The sequence below is a fragment of the Pan paniscus genome, chromosome 19, assembly GCF_029289425.2.
Source record: "Pan paniscus chromosome 19, NHGRI_mPanPan1-v2.0_pri, whole genome shotgun sequence".
NCBI classification, from domain to species: Eukaryota; Metazoa; Chordata; class Mammalia; order Primates; family Hominidae; genus Pan; species Pan paniscus.
In genome coordinates this window covers 58,286,244-58,307,123 of record NC_073268.2, presented here as the reverse complement: position 1 = coordinate 58,307,123, position 20,880 = coordinate 58,286,244, and the positions used below count along the sequence as shown (strand labels likewise).

Below are 20,880 nucleotides of genomic sequence, written 5' to 3'. Positions count from 1 at the left end.
GCTTTTTTCTTTTTTTTCCTTCCCTCTAGCCACTCCTCATTTATTTTTGGCTAAAGAGGAAGCTGCCACTAAAGCCAGAAGTGTCTTGAAAAGCTTATCTCTGAGATCTGGAAAGATGCTCCTGAGCAAGGATCCACTTAGCAGAACTTGCGGTTTCCATGCTGATCTCCACCCGAATGGGCCGACAAGAGACCCACAAAACTGCCCATCTCACAGGACCAGCACATGTGCTGACTCCCTGAACTTCAAACAGAAACGCTGGGAAGCACCGAGTGCACACCTACGGATTCTCAGTGGCGCCCCCTTCTGACTCTCTCCACTTCTTTACCCCGCCCCTATCCCATGGAAACTGTCACCATTGCCCCACCTCTAACAAATGGGTTCTGCGGGGTGCACACAAGAAGATGACCATTTCTTGTGCCTTTAGTGACACAGACACTGGGGACCCTTGGGAATCGTAGAAATGTTAAGGCAAAGGGCAATGGGAGTGGGGAGGGGCGAGTTGGTCTTTCGGGAAAGAAGGCATCTCTCTCCCTCTCCCTATGCAATAATTTGCTGGACACCTTCTCTTCCTCTCTAGCGCCCCTCCCCAGAAACGAACACACACACAAAGGAGAGAAACAAGTCCATTACCGCACTATCTTTAAAAAGTCACGTTGCATACAGTGGGCCATTTGGTAGTGTTAGCATGTTCTTATACAGACCGTGCCTCTTTCTGGTGGATCAGCTGTCTCTAACCACATCAGGGTGGGGAGGTGGGAGTCTAATCAGAATTGCTCATCTTCTAACACAGACTTGGCATTACTGATTCATCACTTATGATGGGAAGGAGGGGATATGTTGCTTCTTGATAATGCTTCTATACTTTATTTTCTGTAACGATTATATGTGTACGTTGAGGGCATTTTATTTTCCAATGGTGAAAACGCAGTTCAAGTACCTATGGCCATTCAACATATTCATTCATGCACACAGGCACACATTCAAAAAACCTATCCTGAGCTCCAAACATTACTCTTCTAAGAGGGACAGGTCCTGCACTCACCCAGGACCCACTGTGGATTTTCCACATTTGCCTCTTACTTTGGGATCTACCCTTCTCAATGTCAAGGGTCCGCAATCCAGGTTTCCCGTGCTGATAAATCCAGACTAATCATTGCTATCTGTGTTACGAGAAACAAAAGCAGAGGCCTCCCAGTACATAGGACAATACATGTTCCATCAACCACTCTGCAGTCAGGTACTGACTAAGCATCTCATACATCAGGCAGGCACTGAGTCTTTGTTCAAGGAGCTCACAGCCCCATGAGGAAGACAGACCACCAGTTTCCTAATTCAACCTGGGTGGGGAGGAGTGTCAAGAAGGAGGTTCAAGAAGAGAAAATGGTTATGCTGGATCCCAAAGGGCAAAGGAAATGATGGGCAGTGCGCATGGTTTAAATGCCAGCCTCAATGTTTCCAAATCCTGAGTGAAGTGCTTCCTCACTCGGGATCCATGTTCTTCTTCCAGCATGCAGATAATATAGGCAGTTTCCAAACAGTGTGTTTTCTGCATGTGAATTATAATGCTGAATTGGCTGAAGAAACACTTTACAAATTCACTGCGGGAAGAAGCATTAGGCACTGTATACTTATCAGGTACAACCATGAATCTGAATTTTATATTTATCCAAGGAATATTCAATTACAAATATTAAATTCCCACTTTAAGATGACATTGGAAGGCCCATTAAGCATAAAACACATGTGGTCATTATCTATTGATCTATTATCTACAGATCAAGTTCCAAATTTAAAAATAGAATTTCCAGAACTAGCCAAGCAGGCATAATCAGAGGAGAGCTTTTCAACCTTTTTCTTCCATGGACATTTTTGGGGTAGGCTTGCACACTGGCAGACTGGACAAGTAAGAAAGATACGGAGGGCCGGGCGCGATGGCTCACGCCTGTAATCCCAGCACTTTGGGAGGCCGAGGCGGGCGGATCACGAGGTCAGGAGATCGAGACCATCCTGGCTAACACGGTGAAACCCCGTCTCTACTAAAAATACAAAAAAATTAGCCGGGCATGGTAGCGGGCACCTGTAGTCCCAGCTACTCGGGAGGCTGAGGCAGGAGAATGGCGTGAACCCGGGAGGCGGAGCTTGCAGTGAGCCGAGATCGCGCCACTGCACTCCAGCCTGGGCGACAGAGCGAGACTCTGTCTCAAAAAAAAAAAAAAAAAAAAAGAAAGATACGGAGAAACAGGCAGCAAGAAATAGCCCTACAAACTCATATTCAGGAAAGCAAACATGAAAGGCTTTAAGCAATTTGTGCTCAGAGACCCTCTCTCTGCCTGACAGCTCCTGAGCAGTGTGACTATTAAAATGTGTTGCCTCATAATATCTAATCAATCAGAAAAAGGAAGTCCTGCTCCGTTGAAACAATAGGGACATTGTGAACCTGGAGAACACTTCAGGGAAACAGCCCGGCATTTCCCAGGACTGCGCTCAATCAATGGGCCAAGCCACCTCTTTTCAAACGCTCAAAGCACTAGGAATCCAGGCCAGTGCTGTTTTGAAGAAGGTGACTTGCATTTGAGATTTTACCTAGAAGAAGCCCCAGTCTCCACTTCTAAGGAACTGCACATCCTCCAAATATCCCAGCCCATAGCATGACCATGCAGAAAACACTTTCCTAACCCTTCCAGGAAGGGAATCACTCATGTGCTCTCAGAGGAAGGTGAAAGTGACTGTATTATAAATAGTGTGTGTCACAATTACATTGAGAAATTGCCAGAAAGCAAAAGGTGTAGGGCTTTACTTCAGGCCTCAGGTAAACTGATGACCTTGCATTCAAAATCTGAAAAGCTGAGGATAAGAAGCTGAAATGTGGAGACACACACCCTCTCTCCCTTCTGCCGCAGACACCCCTGGGACTTTCTGCCAAGAGAACTTTGTCAGGTCATCATCAGGAGACGCGCTCTCTCTCCTGGGCCTTTGCAGGCCTCTCAAGGAAAGGTTGTTCCGGAGCCTGGAGGCAGTCACTTTCCTTCCCCACTACTGCCATCCTCAAACCATTTTCCTTCCTTCCTCCTCCTCTGAAGCTTGTGCCCCCAGGCTACACCACCACCTCACCTGCCCGGTTGCTGCCAGCTCCTGAGCGCTGTCCTCTGCCCCTCAGTCCCTGACAACTTGAGCCCCAGGCACACTGTCCTCCTTTGCGCTGTTCCCTGTCATCACCGTGGCTTCTTCATTGTCTCCTGAATGATCCGTGCAGACCTCCAGCCCAGCAGTCCTTGACCTGCTCACTTCCAATCACCAGGTCTTCCTCTCAGTCTCCACCACCCGTGCCTCTGTGATCAGGCCACCGTTCTTATCATCCCCAATAACCATGCTACATCCAAAATCTAAGCTGCAAGCATCTCACTCTTACTCCTCCCTCCTCTATCCCTCCAGCTCACTCCCCAAGCGGTTCCCAGTCCAGCAATTCCTGGATTTCAATCCACTCACCCCACCTTCCCCTCAGTCTCCCCTTTGTGTCCCAGCTTCCTGCTTTATCTTGTTGATACCCCACAGCTCCTCGTTTTGGTCCCTTGCAAACAACCTTAACCCAGTATCCCTCTCCCATGTGCCGTGCAAACACATATTTGCATGGCAAAGCCTTAATACCTGTTCAATCCACCTGTGGGGCTCTTTTGGGTGCTGTCATCTCAGCAACTAAACTTGGTGAGAGGAAAACGCCACTGTGCCGATTGGTCCCACGTGGAGTAACAGCTAACATTTCTATGCCGTGTGGTGTGACCAGGGCACACGCTAAGTGTATTACCTATAGAGACTAATTAAATCCTAACAAAACCCATATGCATTAGGTACTATTGTATTAACCCCATTTCACAGGCAAGGAAACTGGAGCCTGTAGGGACATTAAGCAGCCTGTCCAAGGTCACACAACAATTAAGTGACAAAAAACAGGATTTGCCCTCAGGCAGTCTAGCTGCAGAATCCTTTTCTTTATAATTCCACACACTTGCTCCTCTATCTCCAAGTCAATCAACAGAGGTAGTCCAACCAACACTTCTCCCTTCCTACTCTTTTCACTTTTCCACTCCCCAAGCAACTCTTTCTTTTTTTAATATTATATTTATTTTAGATTCAAGGGTCCGTGTGCCTGTTTGTTACATGGGTATATCATGTCATGGTGGGCTTGGGATCCTGGTGAACCCATCACCCAAAATATTGAACATTGTACCCAACAGGTAATTGTTCAACCCTCACCCTCCTCTCATCCTCCTCCCTTTTGGAGTCCACAGTGTCTGTTATCTTCACCTTTATGTCCATGTGTACACATCGTTTACCTCCCAGTCATAAGTGAGAACATGTGATATTTTATTTTCTGCTTCTGGGTTAGTTTACTTAGAATAATGGCTTCCAGCTCCATCTATATTGCTGCAAAGGACAGTCTTTCATTCTTTCTCATGGCTGCATAGTATTCCATGGCATATATATGCCACATTTTTCTTATCCAGTCAACCATTGGTGGACACTTAGGTTGATTCCATGACTGCTATTATGAATAGTGCTGGGATAAACATATGAGTGCAGGTGTCTTTTTGATAAAATGATTTATATTCCTTCAGGTAGATTCCCAGTAGTGGAACTGCTGTGTCCAATGGTAGTTCTATGTTTAGTTCTTTAAGAAATTTTCATACTTTTTTCAATAGAAGTTAAATATTTTATATTCCCACCAAGCAACTATTTCAAACCTCCTCTTCACCTCCTTCTCCTTCCATTGTAGGTTGTCTTTGTCTTGCCCGGCTTTGAGAAAAATCCAAGAATCCATCAAGAACTCCCTCATCTCCCACCATCACTCGTACCAACTCTCCACCATATGCTCCCCTGCACTCTGCCTTCCTTCCCACTACTATGAATGAGGCATCTGTATTCCTGTCAAAGAACACCTCTCCACTTGCAACTCAGGCCTCTCACCCTCCACCTTCCAAAATGCAATGGTCATGGATAGAGTTGAGCACTCACTCTCACATTCTTGAAATGTTCTCCCACCTGGTTTCCATGATGCCACAGGAGTGGAATCCCACCATCACTCAGCAAGCTCCTTCTGTCTCCATTGAGGATTTCTAGTTCCCTTCTTTTTTTTTTTTTTTTATCTCCACACATCCCCAAAGTGATGGCAATCAGTTTTGTGGCTCTACATCTCATCAATTTGCCACATCTAACTAGACTGACTTCTTTCCCAAAGTCCAAATACATATATCCAACTGCCAATATACTACATCTTTATTTGTATATCTAATAACCTCTCAAACTTTTCATGGTTCAAACAAACTCTTGACCTTACTCCATAAAATGTTCCTCTCTGGTCTCTTCCATCTCAGAAAGAGGCATCATCATTCATCGAATTGCCCAGTTCAAACATCTAACATCTCTTTCTTCTTCATTCAATATCTCCAGCCCATTATCCTCCCCAAACCCAGCATGATTTAACTTCTCTACACCACCAGCCTCCTCTAAGACATCAACATCTACTAACTGAACTACTGAACACCTGCTACTGGTCTCCCTGCTTCCACTCTTGATCCCCTATGATATGATTTGGCTATGTCCCCACCCAAATCTCATCTTGAATCGTAGCTCCCATAATCCCCACGTGTTGTGGGAGGGACCTGGTGGGAGGTAACTGAATCATGGGGGTGGGTTTTTCCCATGCTGTTCTTATGATAGTGAGTAAGTCTTACAAGATCTGATGGTTTTATAAAGGGCAGTTCCCCTGCACATGCTGTCTTGCCTGCTGCCATGTAAGACGTGCTTTGCTTCTCCTTCACCTTCCGCCATGATTGTGGAGACCTCCCCAGCCATGTGGAACTGTGAAACCATTAAACCTCTTTCCTTTATAAATTACCCAGTCTCGGGTATTTCTTCATAGCAGTATGAAAATGGACTAACACACCCTACAACTCCTTCTCCAAAGAGGACCCAGAGTGATTATTTTTAAACATGATCAGATTAAATCATCCCCCTGCCTAACATTCCCATGGCTCCCCCTCCATTTAGAAGCCAATGTCAGTTCCTTATGTTGGCCTGCAAATCCTCTTTGATCTGGCCCCTGCCTCCCCACAAGCCTTAGCCAGAGCAGCTCCCCACATCACCCACTGTGCCCGGCCACACTGGCCTTGCCTCTCTTCTTTAAAAACATCAAGCTTGTTCCCACCTCAGGGTCCTTCCCCAGCTACTGCCTCTGCCTGGGATGCATGTGTCCCTGATCTTCACATGGGTTGTTCCTGCTTAGAAGTCAGGATTCAGCCTAAATGTCAACTCCTCAGCCTTCCCTGACTATGTAACATCACCACCAGTCACTATCACATCTCCTATTTTAATACTCTGTCTAACACTATCCCTGCCTGACATTTCTTATGATTTACTCATTTATTTTCTCTTAACCAACTAGACTATAAGCCACATGACAGCGGTGATCTCATCCATCACATTCATTGCTCTGTCCCCAGGCTCTTGGGTCAAAATCATCAGATAAATGGACGTTACTGCAATTGCCATAAGCAACTTCTCCTGGAATCTCCAGGGATCGCTGGAAATCCAAATATCCAGCAGCTGCACACTTGTATGGGACACAAATGAAAAACACAGACTGGCTCACTTGGCAGTAGCCACTACTAGAGAAGGTAAAATGGCAAAAGGTGGGACGTTATCCTGAAAAACATGACAAACAAATAGGATTAAGGGAAATGCCTGGGTTCAAATCCTAGCACTGCTCTTTACTGCTTTTAAGTGGGCAAATCCCTTGCCCTATCTCTCTCCGAGCCTTAAAGTTTTCCCCCATCCATAAAATGGGAATGATACATGTCCCAGTAGGTTTATTGTGAAGATTGAGTGCGGCATTGCAGGTGCCTGTTAAGGAGCAAGAATTCAAGCACATGGACCCGTGACGGTCCAGGATTCACACTTTGTTGAAAGAAGAAATGAAACCTTGTCTAACATGAAAAAGTCCATGGGACCTAAATGTACCAAATTCTAACTCAAGCTCTACTCTGCTTTCCCTTCGAAACTCCATTTCTAGTCTCACCTTGTCCAATATGTGCTTTTACCAGGGCCAGGTGTCATCACCGCCAAATATAGCTCCAGGGATATCTTCTGTATGTTGTTAACGGATGTTAGCTGCTCTTTCAAATGCATAGAGTTGCCTCCCTCATAATGATTATAAATTCACACACATGGCCCCTCCTCTATACACCCTTCATATCTCCTTCCCTTCCAGGACGGCTCCAGTGATACTTCTTTTGAGAGGCTGGCCCAGGCCTCTAGGTGGAATAGACAGGCCCTCCTCTCTGCTCCCAAGTATCTTATCTGAACCTTATCTATCAAGGCCGTCTATCCCATTACGTGTTATTTAGTTGGGATGTGTCTCTCTCTCTCTTTCTCTTTCTCTCTCTCTCTCTCCCTCTCTCTCCTTAAATTGTGTTTTTAAGGCTCAGAAGTGAAATCCTTACATTCCAAGCAACTCTTGGCCAACTGGAAGGATAGACTCTGGTCAAAACCCAAGGCCAGATTTGCTTACCTTGTTCTGATATCTTGCCTTCCTCTCTTCTCCCAGCTGAAAACTCTCTCTTAAAGTTCCTGGTGCAGCTCATTTCACTGGGTTCCTGAGAAACACAGAATGAGGAAGGTTAACTGGCAACATTTTAATATAATGTAACTAAGATGAATGATTTGGGGGTGGAGGGAGAATTGACACTTAAATACATAAAAAATTGTTGCCTATAATTAAAAATTAAAATAGCAATTGTCCATTCCCCAGAAGTCACAAAAGAGACCTCTTGAAATTGGGCAGAAACCTTTAATTATTCATTTCAAATGAGTCTTTCTAGGCACAAAGATACCCCAATAGTATACAATGAAACATAACTATCCACATAGAAAATATGTGTGGGTAACATGCCAGGAAATCCTGAAGTTCTGACAAAAGAAGTTTTTGTTGAGTCAGAAATCCAATTAAACAAAAAGGGTTTTAATGTGTCTTCTTGGCATGGTGGAGGGATGTGTCAAATACTTTTAAAATCCGGGAACGGGCCCTTCATGGAGCGTGTTCTGTGGCATCCTCTCCCCAACAAAGGCCTGGCCTTTAAAAACCACCCTCGTGCAGCATTGCAGAAAAACCACCCTCTCTTTACTGTTCTAGTGAGGTTCTGCAATATTATTGTGTATGGATTTCAATATCTGAAGACGGCAATTGATAGGAGAATTCACCAAAGTTCCCAAAACAGTAAAACTGCATATTAAACAATTGTTTTGGGGAAAGTGTAGCATGGAATTCAGAGCACGAGTTCAAGACAGGTCAGTGACTTAACTGCGTGACCAGGAACAAGGAACAAGACAGTTAAAATTTAGAAGCCTCCGTGTTCTTATCTATAAAACAGAGGCAGTAAGAGAAACTATCCTTGGAGTGCCATGAGGATTTCATGAGATAATTCATATACAGCACTGGGCAGAGGGCACAGGGCACAGGCACATGGTAAGAGCCTATTGGCTGGACTGTTATCATCATTAATATGCAGGATGGCAATGTCTGCTGCAATGCCAAAACAATGCAGTCCAATGTTCAGGCTGGAGAAATTAGTACCAAGACACATCTTGCCAAAACTGAGTCACTACGTTGAAGATCAGGGAAGGGACTGAAGTCATAGGAGGTCAGAAGACATGCTCAGGGGACCCTTCAACACAACTGCTGCCACAGTGCTGTCCCTACATCTCACCCATCCCTCCCCAGCCACACTACTTTTCACATCCCAAGAGTCCTGTTTATATCATCTGCTCACCAAAAGGCACTCTCTAGAGCTCATCCCCCAGCCCAGGTGGGTCCCAGGCATCTAGGCCCACTTGCAGCCACATACATACACATGTTAACCGAGGGATGTTTCCAGCCAACAGGCAGCAATACACACAGGTGCACATATATACACAGCCCTGAGCAGAACATCCGTATAGTCACTGGCATGAGAAAGAGTCTACGAGCCACACACACATGCTTGCATGAATGTGTACACACACAGGCACATGCATACACATACAGGCACACTCCTGTGTACCTCTCTAAGTCACCAGCCATGCCCGCTCTCCCTCACCCCAGCTTTGACATCCCTTGTCCCAGCTGAGTTCTATTTCTCTTTTCAGATCATTGCAGCCCTGGTCTAAAATGACTTAAGGAGCAAAACTGAGCCAAGAAGTCTCGCCGGATTCCTACTGGAAGTAATCTGGAGACTTAGATCTGCAAACAGCATCAAGGGGCTGTAGGGTAGAGCACAGAATTCGGAGGTAGGAGAACTCACGTTGAAATCCAGCTTCACCTCGGTATGTCCCATCTTGAGCAAGTTCCTTAGTCTTTCTGAACCTCAGTTTCCTCATCCCCAAGGTGGGAAACATCCTGCCCCATAGTATGTTATGATGATCCAATTGATGTAAGTAAAAGTATTCCATGATCCATAAGGAGCTTTGTAACCATTAGCTTTTCTGGTAAACACCAAGAACCCTGAACTATTGCTATACATTCTATTCTATGATTTATGACTGGGGGTTCATTCTGGAAACAAGAAAACTAGATAACAATGGCATCCAACGTGAGGACTAGATGAACTCTAGAGAGAACAAAAGTGTCACGTTGTTCAGAGAATGACAGGGACCACAGAGAAAGGGAAAACAAGTGTGGACGCTGTCTTGGGCTCATCTGCTTTCCTTGGAGTGGAGCTTGGATGGGATGGGAGAGTGGAGGGTAAATGTAACAATTAATAGCTTAGAAACTCAGAATTTTTTGCCCCTGAGAAGTCTCTAGATGCTATGCCAACAAAGCTATCTACCTCCCAAGAGGAGTAAGGGTAAACATGGAAATCGTTTTCCTCTGCCCCTCACAACTCACGTCTTAACAGAACTGCAAAGGTGACAGAGCCCATAGGATGAATGGCAATTGGGCCCATAAGGCCTATCCTAGGCAGGCTACAAGATGGCTTCCAATAATCTCACCTCTTGGTATTCACATCCTTGTGAAATCCCCTCCCCTGAGTATGAACTGCATCTAATGACTCACTTCTAATAAACAGAATATGGTCTAAGTGATGGAATGTCACTTATGAGATTAGGTCACAAAAAAAGTTGGCTTCCATCTTGAGCACTCTCTTACACTCTCTTTCTCATTCATCTTAAGGGAAGCCAGCTGCCATGTTACAAATTGCCCTATGGAGAGGCCCATGTGGCAAGGAACTAAGGGAGTTTTCCAGCCAAGAGGCAGCAAGAAACTAGCGTTTTTAGTTCAACAGCCTGTGAGGAGCTTAATCTTGCCAATATCCATGTGAGTGAATTTGGAAGTGGATTCTCCTCCTGTTGAGCCTTCAGATGAGACCACATCCTCGGCCAAAATCATGACTGTAGCCTCATGGAGAGACTCTGAGACACAGGCAGACAGCTAAGGCATACCCAGGTTCCTGGCCCACAGAAACTGAGATAACAAATATTTGTTTAAAGCAACTAACCTTTGGAGTGCTTTGTTACCCACCAAGGGATAACCAATAAAAAGCCCCTACCAGACCTATCAAGGAAAAATCTCACCCACAAAACTGAGACAGAGAAGGACTTCTACTCTGGCAGCAGTGGGAGAAATTTCACTGCATAATTCCTTCTTCCCCATTCCATCTCCAGAGGACACCATTTCTACTAAAGTAAGGGAACCTATGTAAGTAAAGAATTTAGGCCTATAACATACTACAAAAATGAAGCTGCCCTTCCAACAAAGCAGATTTTGACAAGGTCATTTTGACACAGTGGATATACTAATATGACCAGAGGGGTTGCAGGTGGGGTATGGATGTAGGGCAAGATACGGGGGGAAGGCTCAGAGATGGAGTTAGGGTACTTGCCTTACACATTACTGGAGAGGTATAGAGATCTGACATTTTCATGGATTCTTTTGAAAACTAAGTAAAAATGTTCTTGGCACCAAAATGACTTTGTGAAAGTAGCCAGATCAAAATGTCAGGTTCTGTCATAGGACTATTTTATTCAACCCTACTACATAAACACTGTTTGGACTCCACCTAGGCACTGAAGCCAGGAAGATTGCCGCTAATCTTCCTTTACACACACACACACACACACACACACACACACACACATAGGGCTCAGGAGTAGGTTTCCAGAATCCAACAGCACGGGGTCTAGAATGGAGTAAGTTTTAAGGCCATCATCCGTCACATGCCTGACTTGGATTTGGGCTGTTCTGATTCAGAGGCTGACAGCTGCCTGCCTAGAGACTGGCGCCCCACCAAAGACTCTGTGGAGCCCTGGTCATCATGGGGTCCTATGGGAGTTTTCCCTGAATTGCTCACCAACCCAGAACACAAGAACACAGAAACTATTGTGCATGGTGGACCCAAAGAGTGCCTTTAATTTGGAATCGATCCTGTTTGTTTTCTGAAGCTCTCTGCATTGTTAAAGCCATTGATTTACCAACACTTAATAAAGAGGAGAATGTTTCCTAAACCTCTGCAAGGTTGTGTGGTCAGAGATGGGATTACCCACTGCTCAGCACCAAGAGATCGAACCAGATGCACTAGGGACGAGCCCTTCCAGTCCAACATCTCAGCCCTCGCGCTACTTTGCCTCTGTACCTCGGTTTCCTCCTGGGTAAAAATGAGGATTGAGGTCTGCTGCACCCTGTCTCCCTTCCAGCTCGAACCTCCTGCATGTCTCTGAAACCTCTTGGCACAGCAGTCCCCAGGAAATGGAATGCACTGAAGTTTCCTAACGTCCCACCAAATGAATTCCTTATGAGCCCGACTTCTGGGTTTGTACTCACCAAGAAAACACTGCAAGCCCTGACCTTCCAAAAACTCGGCTTGTTCTCATTCCCGGATGCGTTTTCAAAAGAGAAAAGCTAACTTTTGCCCTCTAGGGTGGGAAATGTGAAAGGCACAAGTGCAGAGCTCTGTGAATTGAGACCACAACAAACCCTGCCTGGGCATGGAGCCCACAGAGCGGGTGCTAAACAGCCTTTCCAACCACAGAGTGGAAATTCTAGACGCAGAAGGTGCCCAGATGGGCCCTGCTTTCATTCTCTTGCCAACTGCCGTAAACCTGTTTCTGTCCCGTTGGAGCTGCAACGTGGAGCCAGAAATCTGGAAGAATTTAACACCCAGTCGATTCAGACACAGGAAAACATTGTTCAAAGTAAACACTGGAATCCCTCCCTCATCATCCAGGAATGTGGAGCCAGCAGGGTCTGAGCTCAGCAGCTTCTCAAAAAAGCCCCCCTGAGCTGCTTTGCTTTTGGGGCCACAGACAGGGAGGGCCAGGAGGGGCTCCACACGCTCCACACGCTGACAAGACAGGGATGAGGCTAGGAGGTCAGTGCACGGGGCTTCTCCTCTCCCAGGGAAACATGGGCAGTGTTGTCCACAGCCTCCAGCTAAAGAACCCTCTGTTCCCCCACAGGACCCAGCTTGTGTGCAAAGGCCGCTGAACTTGTGAAAGCCCGAAGGAAACAGAGAGGGGCTCAGGACGCTGTGAGACTTTTCCATTTCCTTTGCCTCCCAGCAGGCCGTGAAAGAGTCACTTTTCCTTGAGGAAGAAAGAAGGCTCTGTGTGCAGGGCAAGGGTACAGTCCTTCTAACCAAAAGATGTGTGTGCTGCATGGGATGTGGCCACCGACATTCATTTCGCTTTTACTGGGACTTAACGAATTCCATCTCTATAGCCATATGCCAGGGTCCCACCCTGTTTCCTCTGGCTCTGGAGGGTGGAGAGGAAGGACTTGCTTTACCCAGGGGTCTATAAGGAATCTTGGAAAGACACTGCCCCTTAAATCACTTCTGTGTCACTGTGTCACCTTTGTGTCACTGTGTCCCTCTGCCTAAAATTCCACCTAAATTCCATTCACGAAGATGCAGGCCTGAACCGAATTGTTGGAAGATTTCTCACAGTCAGAGTGGAGGGGGGAACCTTCACATTAGGAACGTTCAAGGAGAAGAATGAAGAGAGTCCAAAGACGACCACTTGGCCACCAGAAGCTCTGAGAAGAGTCCTACTCAGTAGTGGGGCTGCTGGGCGGCAGCAGAGGCAAGTCGGGTCATTGTGAAGAGGCCCAAGAAACAAACCGCTAAATGTCCAGCATGACAGTCTGTCTCATCCTGGCCTTCACTCCTGTCTCCCCGTGACAGCCACGGCGTTCACCCATTCCTGAACCCTGAGGGATACACCACCGAAGGCTTATTAATCCACTCATTTAATCTGAATTATTGAGGGCCTCCTACTGAGCCAGGTGAGCAGGAGGGATACTGTCCCTGCTGTGGGGGAGCCTGTATAATCCAGACAGAGGCTGTCAAGGGGTGGTTCTGGGATCACCATCACCAGCAGCAGCAACACCAGGGAGTTTGTTGGAAATGCAATTTACTGGATCCCACCTTAGCCTACTGAACTAGAAGCTCTGCAGGCTGGGCCCAGCAATCTATTTTCACAACCCTTCCTGGGGATTCTGTTGCTCATGAAAATTTAAGGACCATTGAGCAGGTCTGTCACTGCCTCACTTGGTAATAAAGAAAATCTGCAAGTTTCATGATTTGCCTTGGGGAGGTCACAGAAATGGCGTGAGGGCTCCTATGCTCCTAGACTCAGAACAGCTATGCCAAACTGTGCTGTCATTTGGAAATTTTTGGTTCCAGTTTCAGGAACACTTTTTCTACCTCAGTTTGGCCACTGTTTCATGGTGATTTCTAAAACTTTTTTTGCAGAAGAGGCAGGAACCTCCCCTCCACTCATGAACAACAAGACAAATGGGGCTTCTTTTGACTTGTAGCACCCACCCCACCCCAACAGGGGCTCTGCCATCCTTTCTGAAGGTGGCTCTGAGAAGGCCATTTGCACTGTTGTCTTCAGGCCCCTCCCCACACTGTTCTCTCACTCTTGATAGGTGTCAAGGAACATATACAGTCAGGCTTCTCTATTGAGTTGATTTCTTTTTTTTTTCTTTTTTTTCTTTTTTTTTTGAGACAGAGTCTCGCTCTGTCACCCAGGCTGGAGTGCAGTGGTGCGATCTCAGCTTCCTGCAAGCTCCGCCTCCCGGATTCACGCCATTCTCCTGCCTCAGCCTCCTGAGTAGCTGGGACAACAGGCACCCGCCACCACGCCTGGCTAATTTTTTTTTGTATTTTTAGTAGAGACAGGGTTTCACTGTGTTAGCCAGGATGGTCTCGATCTCCTGACCTCGTGATCCGCCCGCCTCGGCCTCCCAAAGTGCTGGGATTACAGGCATGAGCCACCGTGCCCGGCCTCTATTGAGTTCATTTCTAAAAAGATGCACCAACCAATGAGGTAGAATTCCATTCATTCACTCAGCAGATGACTTCCATGCTGCCAAACAGAATGATCTCCTTTGCCTCTTCTGCTTATCTCATCTGACCTGTTGGCAAGGGAGCCAGCAGGCCCCTTTCTCCTGAGTCCCAGCACCTCATAGGCCTCTCTTCTCAGGCCCCATGCTGGCCCCTGCTCCTCTGCTCCACTTAGGGTGAGGGAGCCCCTGTCCCAGGCACCCTTCACGTCTTCATCTGCAAACTCATCACAGTGCCCCAACTCCCAAAAGTGTGTTTCTAGCCATGGGCTCTTCCCTGAACTGCACGCTCTTATATCCAATCCCTGCCAGACATCTCCTCAGAGATGTTTTATAGGTACCTCAACCTACCTCATTCAAACAGCTCCTGACACCTCTCTCTCCCACCACATTCAAAACCTGCTTCCCCACTGGCCTTCCTCCAGTTTGTTAACCAGCACCCCTAATGAACCTGTTGCCAAAAAACTAGGAATCTTCTTTTCCTCTTCCCCTCATCTTCAAAATCCAATTTATTATCAAATCATGTCAATTCAACCTGTAATTGTCTTAAATCCTTCGTTCTCTTTATTCTACAATTATGACAACTACTACTGCTGCTAATAATAATAATATAGAAATAACTCACACTATAGGTGTTTATGTTTTATACTTATTAACTCATTGAGCCTTCCCAGCAAACCTGTGCATTAAGTGCTGGATTATTCCCTCTTACAGAGGGTAAAATTGAGGCATATAAATGTTCAGTGACTTCCTGAAAGCCATACATCTAATACAGTGGAAGCAGAATTCCACGTGATCAAACATGTTGCCCCAGTGCTGCCCCCATATCCGCCTGGTTGCCCCCACAGCCTCCAAACTGGCCTCCCTGCTCCCACACTTGCCCCCTGTGTAATTTGTTTTATCCACACAGCAGCCAGAGTGATCTTTCTAAAACCTGCACCAGTACACACCACTCCTCAACACAAACATCCCTTTCCAAGGGTTTCCTCAGAGCCCTTGGGATGAAATCCAAACTCCTTCCATGGCTGCCTCTGTCCACCTCTTAGATCTCTCTGTTTCTGTCTCTCTCCCTCCCTCCCCCGCCTTCCCCACCGCCAACCACCCTCCAGCCACAGTGTCCTCCTGTCAGTCCTCAAACTCACCAAACTCCAACCATTCCCTCCCTCCAGACTGACTTTCACAGATTTTTACATAGCTGGTGTTTGATCATTTAAATCTTAGCTCAATGTTGCCTTCTCAGAAAGGCTTTTTCTAACTTCCTACTCTAAACTAGCCACTCAATCCAAATCTATCACATCACCTTGTTCTGTTTCCCCGACAGCACTTATTGCTATCTGAAATTATTTTACATTTGTTTGTTTATGATTTATTTTCTGCCTGCCCTCTTAGAACTTGAATTCCATGAAAGGAAGGAACTGTTCTGTCTTTTCTGTCATGTATATCCCAGGACCTAAAACTATAATACGGAGCTCTGTGCCAGGCATAGGGATAGCAAGGCGAAGGCAGCAGAATCCCTGCCCTTAAGGAAGTCGGCCTCTGCAGTTCCGCTACAGCATGCGGGCTGCCACAAGGGCAGGAGTGATTCCTCACCCAGCCTAGGAATGCTGGGAAGACTTCCTGGGGTAGATGACTTAAGTTTATTTTATTTCAACATTTATTCTGGACCAGACCTGCCAGTTACAGTGATGGATGAGACCAGTGGTCTGCTTCCTTAGTACCAGTATCACCTAGAGAGCCTTTTAAAGCACAGACTCCTGGGTCTCATGTCCAGAGTTTCTAATTCTGGAGTAAGACCTGGAGTAAGCACCAGGAATCTGCATCTCTAACAGGTCTCCAGGTGAAGACCAGTGTCATCTAGGGACCACATTTTGAGAACCACCAGATCGGACCGTTTTCTTGCCACAGATCACCATCAGTATGGCTCAGTGCAATGCTGTGCGCCATTTGCTTTGATAGGAATATAGGCTATATATAAATATAGGCTACAGATAAAAGGTATCAGTAGGTACTTCTTGGAGGAGCTGGAACCTAGGTTTCATATTGAATAATAAGTAGGCATTACTGAAACAAATAAGGGATGAAAAACAGAAAAAACTTGAGGAAAAGGACAAAGTAGTATGTAGTCTTAAAAATTAAAATATATTTCAATATTGCTGAAGCATAAAGCATAAAACAAAGACTGGCCGAAGGTGAGACTGAAGTAAACAGCAGATTCGAGTCCCTTAAAAAATTAGTAGCAGGAGGCCAGGCTGCATAAAAGCCAGGTGAGCACAGCACACTTAGGGAACTGCAGAAATGACCAATACAGAGGGTGCTCAAGGGTCAGGGGAGAGGTCTCTAGCAAGAAAATATTCTAGGCCGGGCGTGGTGGCTCACGCCTGTAATCCCAGCACTTTGGGAGGCCGAGGCAGGCGGATCACGAGGTCAGGAGATCGAGACCATCCTGACTAACACGGTGAAACCCAGTCTCTACCAAAAATACAAAAAATTAGCCAGGCGTGGTGGCGGGCACCTGTAGTCCCAGCTACTCGGGAGGCTGAGTCAGGAGAATGGCGTTAACCCAGGAGGCAGAGCTTGCAGTGAGCCGAGATCATGCCACTGCACTCCAGCCTGGGCAACAGAGTGAGACTCCATCTCAAAAACAACAACAAAAAAAAAGATTCTAAAGAAAAGTAGAAGTCAAACCATGAAGGGACCCTACTTTGGGGCTGGGTCCTATGGGGAAACAGAGGGTTCCTTAGCTGGACACTGCAGACAGAATTGCCCATATATATGGGCATTCATTCAGTAGAATACTATACAGCAATGAAAAGGAACAGGCTACACCTATTGCAGCCACATGAATGAATCACACAAACATAATGCTGAGTGAAAGAAGCCAGGCACAAAAGAGTAAACATGAGTCGATTTACGTAAAGTTCAAAAACAGGCAAAATATAGGGTTTAGAAATACATTTAGTGTAAAGCAAGTGTGTGACTTCCATAAATTCAGGAGAGTAGTGACCTCTGAGGATTAGAGAAAGGGGTTATCGATGGGAGAAGGAAGGAGGGAGGTTTCTAGAAGCTAGCAGTGTTGCATTTCTTGTCATGGGTGACTGTTACTGAGTGTTCACTTTAGACACATCACCAAGATGTAAGCTGTATGCCTCGCTTTGAGCACTTCATATTTCAAATTTGTTTTTTTAAAGATATTAAGATAGTTGAGCAGGAGATGGGGGTGGGAGGAGGTGGACAGGAATGGAACAAAAACTGCTAGAAGGAGGGAAATGAAGATTGTCGAGATGACTGCAGGGCTATGCATGCGTGTGTGGGTGTGAGTGTGCCATTCTCTTCAGCATCAGTCAAGAGCCCTGGATTCAGGGTAAGGAGAGAAGATCAGGCGTGTTGGGAAACAATGGGGAAGTGGGTAGGGGAGGGCTGGGTTTTTATGAGTGGGGCTGAAATTTTGGATCACTGGGCCGGGGTGGAGAATGCAAAGCCTGGAGATGTGCCACCAGGCAGCTGCACCTATCAAAGAAAGACTCCACCATCAAACACTGACTTTTAGGCTGTAATTAGCAAGTTGGCTCGTGTCTCTCTAAGGCCAAAAGTAAGTGTCTAAAACCAGAACAAAATCATTCTTTCCCATGTTCCTAAAAACCTTAAATACAAAGGTAAAATAAACATTTATTTTAGAAATAAACGATGAAAACTCAAAAGCAAAGTAGGCCAACTATTTCCCAGGCAGCAGGCCTGACCTGCTACAAATTCTTGGTGTCCGGTTTCAGCTAGGCACTCACTGTAACTTGGCCAAATTTTCCTCGTTGACTTTCCCGGCACATTCCATGCAGCTCCACCCTCTGTGAGCCATGAAGCTGCTCCCAGCTGCCCTCTCTGCGGTGGGCTCTCCACTCTCCACTGTGCCATGTGCCAGAGGCTATGCTAGCTGATTCCAACCTAAAGTATCTCCTCCTTAACACCGTCTTCTGAGCATCCTCCCGCCTGCCTGTCTGTCATCAGAGATGTGGGTGGCCTGAGGAAATGGGGTCTGAGGGAGCCCCAGAAGGTCCTAGGGAAGATACAAGGCTGGGGTCTGGCCAGGGATCAGTAGCTGGTGGGGAAGTCTGAGCTGAGACTAACAAGCTGGGTGAAATCAGCAAGGGTCCAAGTCAGGCGGGCAGAGGAGCCAGCAAAGTGATACTCAAAGGTCAAGCAAGTAACAGAGTCAGAAGTCAGACAGAGCACGGGGACCAGGAACCCAATGCCCTCTAGGAGTATGGCATGGAGGGGCAGACCTTGAATGTTGGCATCAGGCAGTGCTAGGTTCGAGTCTTGCTTCTGACCAACTGTGTGACCTTGGGTAACTTATTAACCTCTCTGGCCGCGTTTTTCTCTGGTGATGTGTCACTGAGCTTGGGGATAGGGCCAGGGATGGGGATGGAGATGCCAATGGGTAGATGTGGAGACCCCTACGCCAGGCAAGCCTTCAGGTTTGAGAGCTGATGCATCCATACTCCAAATAGACCTTGAGCCCATCAAAGGCAGAGACCAGCACCTGCCCTAGGCTTGGCCCCTGGCACAAGTCAAAGGAGGAAATGATTAGCACGGGTCCATGAGCATTACATATCACCCTCACTGCAGCAGCGGCTGCCTTTTCCGAGCTCGCTTCTTCCCTTCCCACCCCTTGCTAGTTGGAGCTGATTCCTGAGAGGCAGCACTAGATGCTGGGCATTAGCAATCTGAGAGCTGGGTAACAAGTCCTGGGGTGGGGTTTCTGTGTCCTTTCCTGTGCCCTCACCCCAATCCCTGCTGGTGCACCTCCCTGGCAGCTTCACTCTGCTCCCCTCTCCAGCACTTTTCCAAATGTCCCTCCTTATGCACCCTTCCCCTTCTGCTTTCAAACCTTGCCAAGTCTCCCCTCCTCTAAACAATTCTTCCATTGACCCCCAAGCTTCCGTTACTTGTATTTTGCTCCTTTTCTCTGCCAAAATCCCCCAGCGAATGGCCCATACCAGCGGTTGCTCTTTCGCTCACTCCAGCCTGGCATCCACACTCGCAGCTCTGCTGACAGCCAGCACAGAAAGGAACCAGCAGGGATACGGGAACAGAGGCACAGACATCAAGCAGGGTTCAAGAAAGTGCAAGTGGGTGCAACACACACACACACCAACACACAGACACACACACCAACAGACACACCAACACACAGACACACGCAATACAGACACACACAACACAGACACACACCAACACAGACACACATAACAGACACACACCAACACAGACACACACCAATACAGACACACACAACACAGACACACACCAACACACAGACACACCAACACACAGATACACAGACACACCAACACACACACACCAACACACAGACACACAACACACACACCAACAGACACACACCAACACACAGACACACACAACAGACACACACCAACACACACAACACACACACCAACACAAACACACACCAACACCAGACACACCAACACACAGACACACACAACACAGACATGCACAACACAGACACATACCAACACCAGACACACCAACACAGACACACATAACACACACACCAACACAGACATACACCAGTACCAGACACACCAACACACAGACACACATAACGCAGATACACATCAACACCAGACATACAAACACAGACACACACAACACAGACCCACACCAACACCAGACACACCAACACACACACAACAAAGACACTTAGGTACATACACACACACCAACACACAGACACACATACACCAGCACAGAGATACACACCAAGACATTCATACAACACAGACACACACGCACAAAGATACACACAACACACAAAACACACAAACACACAGTCATATCACAAACACGGAGACACATACGCCTACACATGCACAGACACGCATGCTAACGCCTTCCAATATGGCAGCCAAGGGGCTCTTGCTGTGGTCAGGGAAGAGGGGGAGGGAGCCTGGCCATCCACCGTGGGGAGGACATGCAGCGCGCATCGTGAGGACTCCAGACCCCTGAGGGTGGTAGCAGCAGGAGGGCAACAGAGGATCCTAGAGTTGCTGCACCTGGGGGCAGATCCAGTTGTTACAGGGCCTGAGCATTCTACAGCTGGTGGGGAAACCCTCTTCGTGCCCTGCACAAGTGGTAAGCACTTAGAAGACATCCCTGAAGGAGGGAGAGAAAGGGAGGGAGAGGGAGGGAAAGGGAGGGGGAGGGAGGGCAGAGCCTACCAGGAAGCCTGGAGGAAGCCTGCGACCTGGGACCCAGGTCAGCTCCCTGACCCAGGCCAGTGGGTGAACTGACAAGTGACAGGGTCTGGATTTGAATCCAGGGACTCGGCTGCCCATGTTCTTAACCTGCGTCACCTATCTGCCTCTCTCATACTGACTCAATGTAGCTCAAACAAGTGTAAAGCAAGAGCTTCCAGCACAAACAGTGGGCTTCGGGCTCAGGCCTCCAGAAACACTGCCTGGGGTGGGAGCCTGGGCGCTGGGCCA

The 20,880-nt window shown here is 47.1% G+C and overlaps 1 protein-coding gene across 10 annotated transcripts in view; it reads right to left on the bottom strand.

Annotated features, from left to right (window-relative positions):
• The window catches only part of CDRT4 (CMT1A duplicated region transcript 4), a 126,530-nt gene that overhangs the window by 10,099 nt on the left and 95,551 nt on the right, over positions 1-20,880 (bottom strand). For 9 of the 10 annotated variants that reach the window (XM_055101942.2, XM_063598720.1, XM_055101941.2 and 6 more), the window contains one exon: positions 7,568-7,652. In XM_055101942.2, the coding sequence (XP_054957917.2) occupies positions 7,568-7,652 (85 nt within the window). Of the gene's footprint in view, positions 1-7,567; positions 7,653-11,851; positions 11,920-20,880 lie in introns of those variants that run through there. The other variant, XM_034942351.3, reaches the window with a different exon arrangement.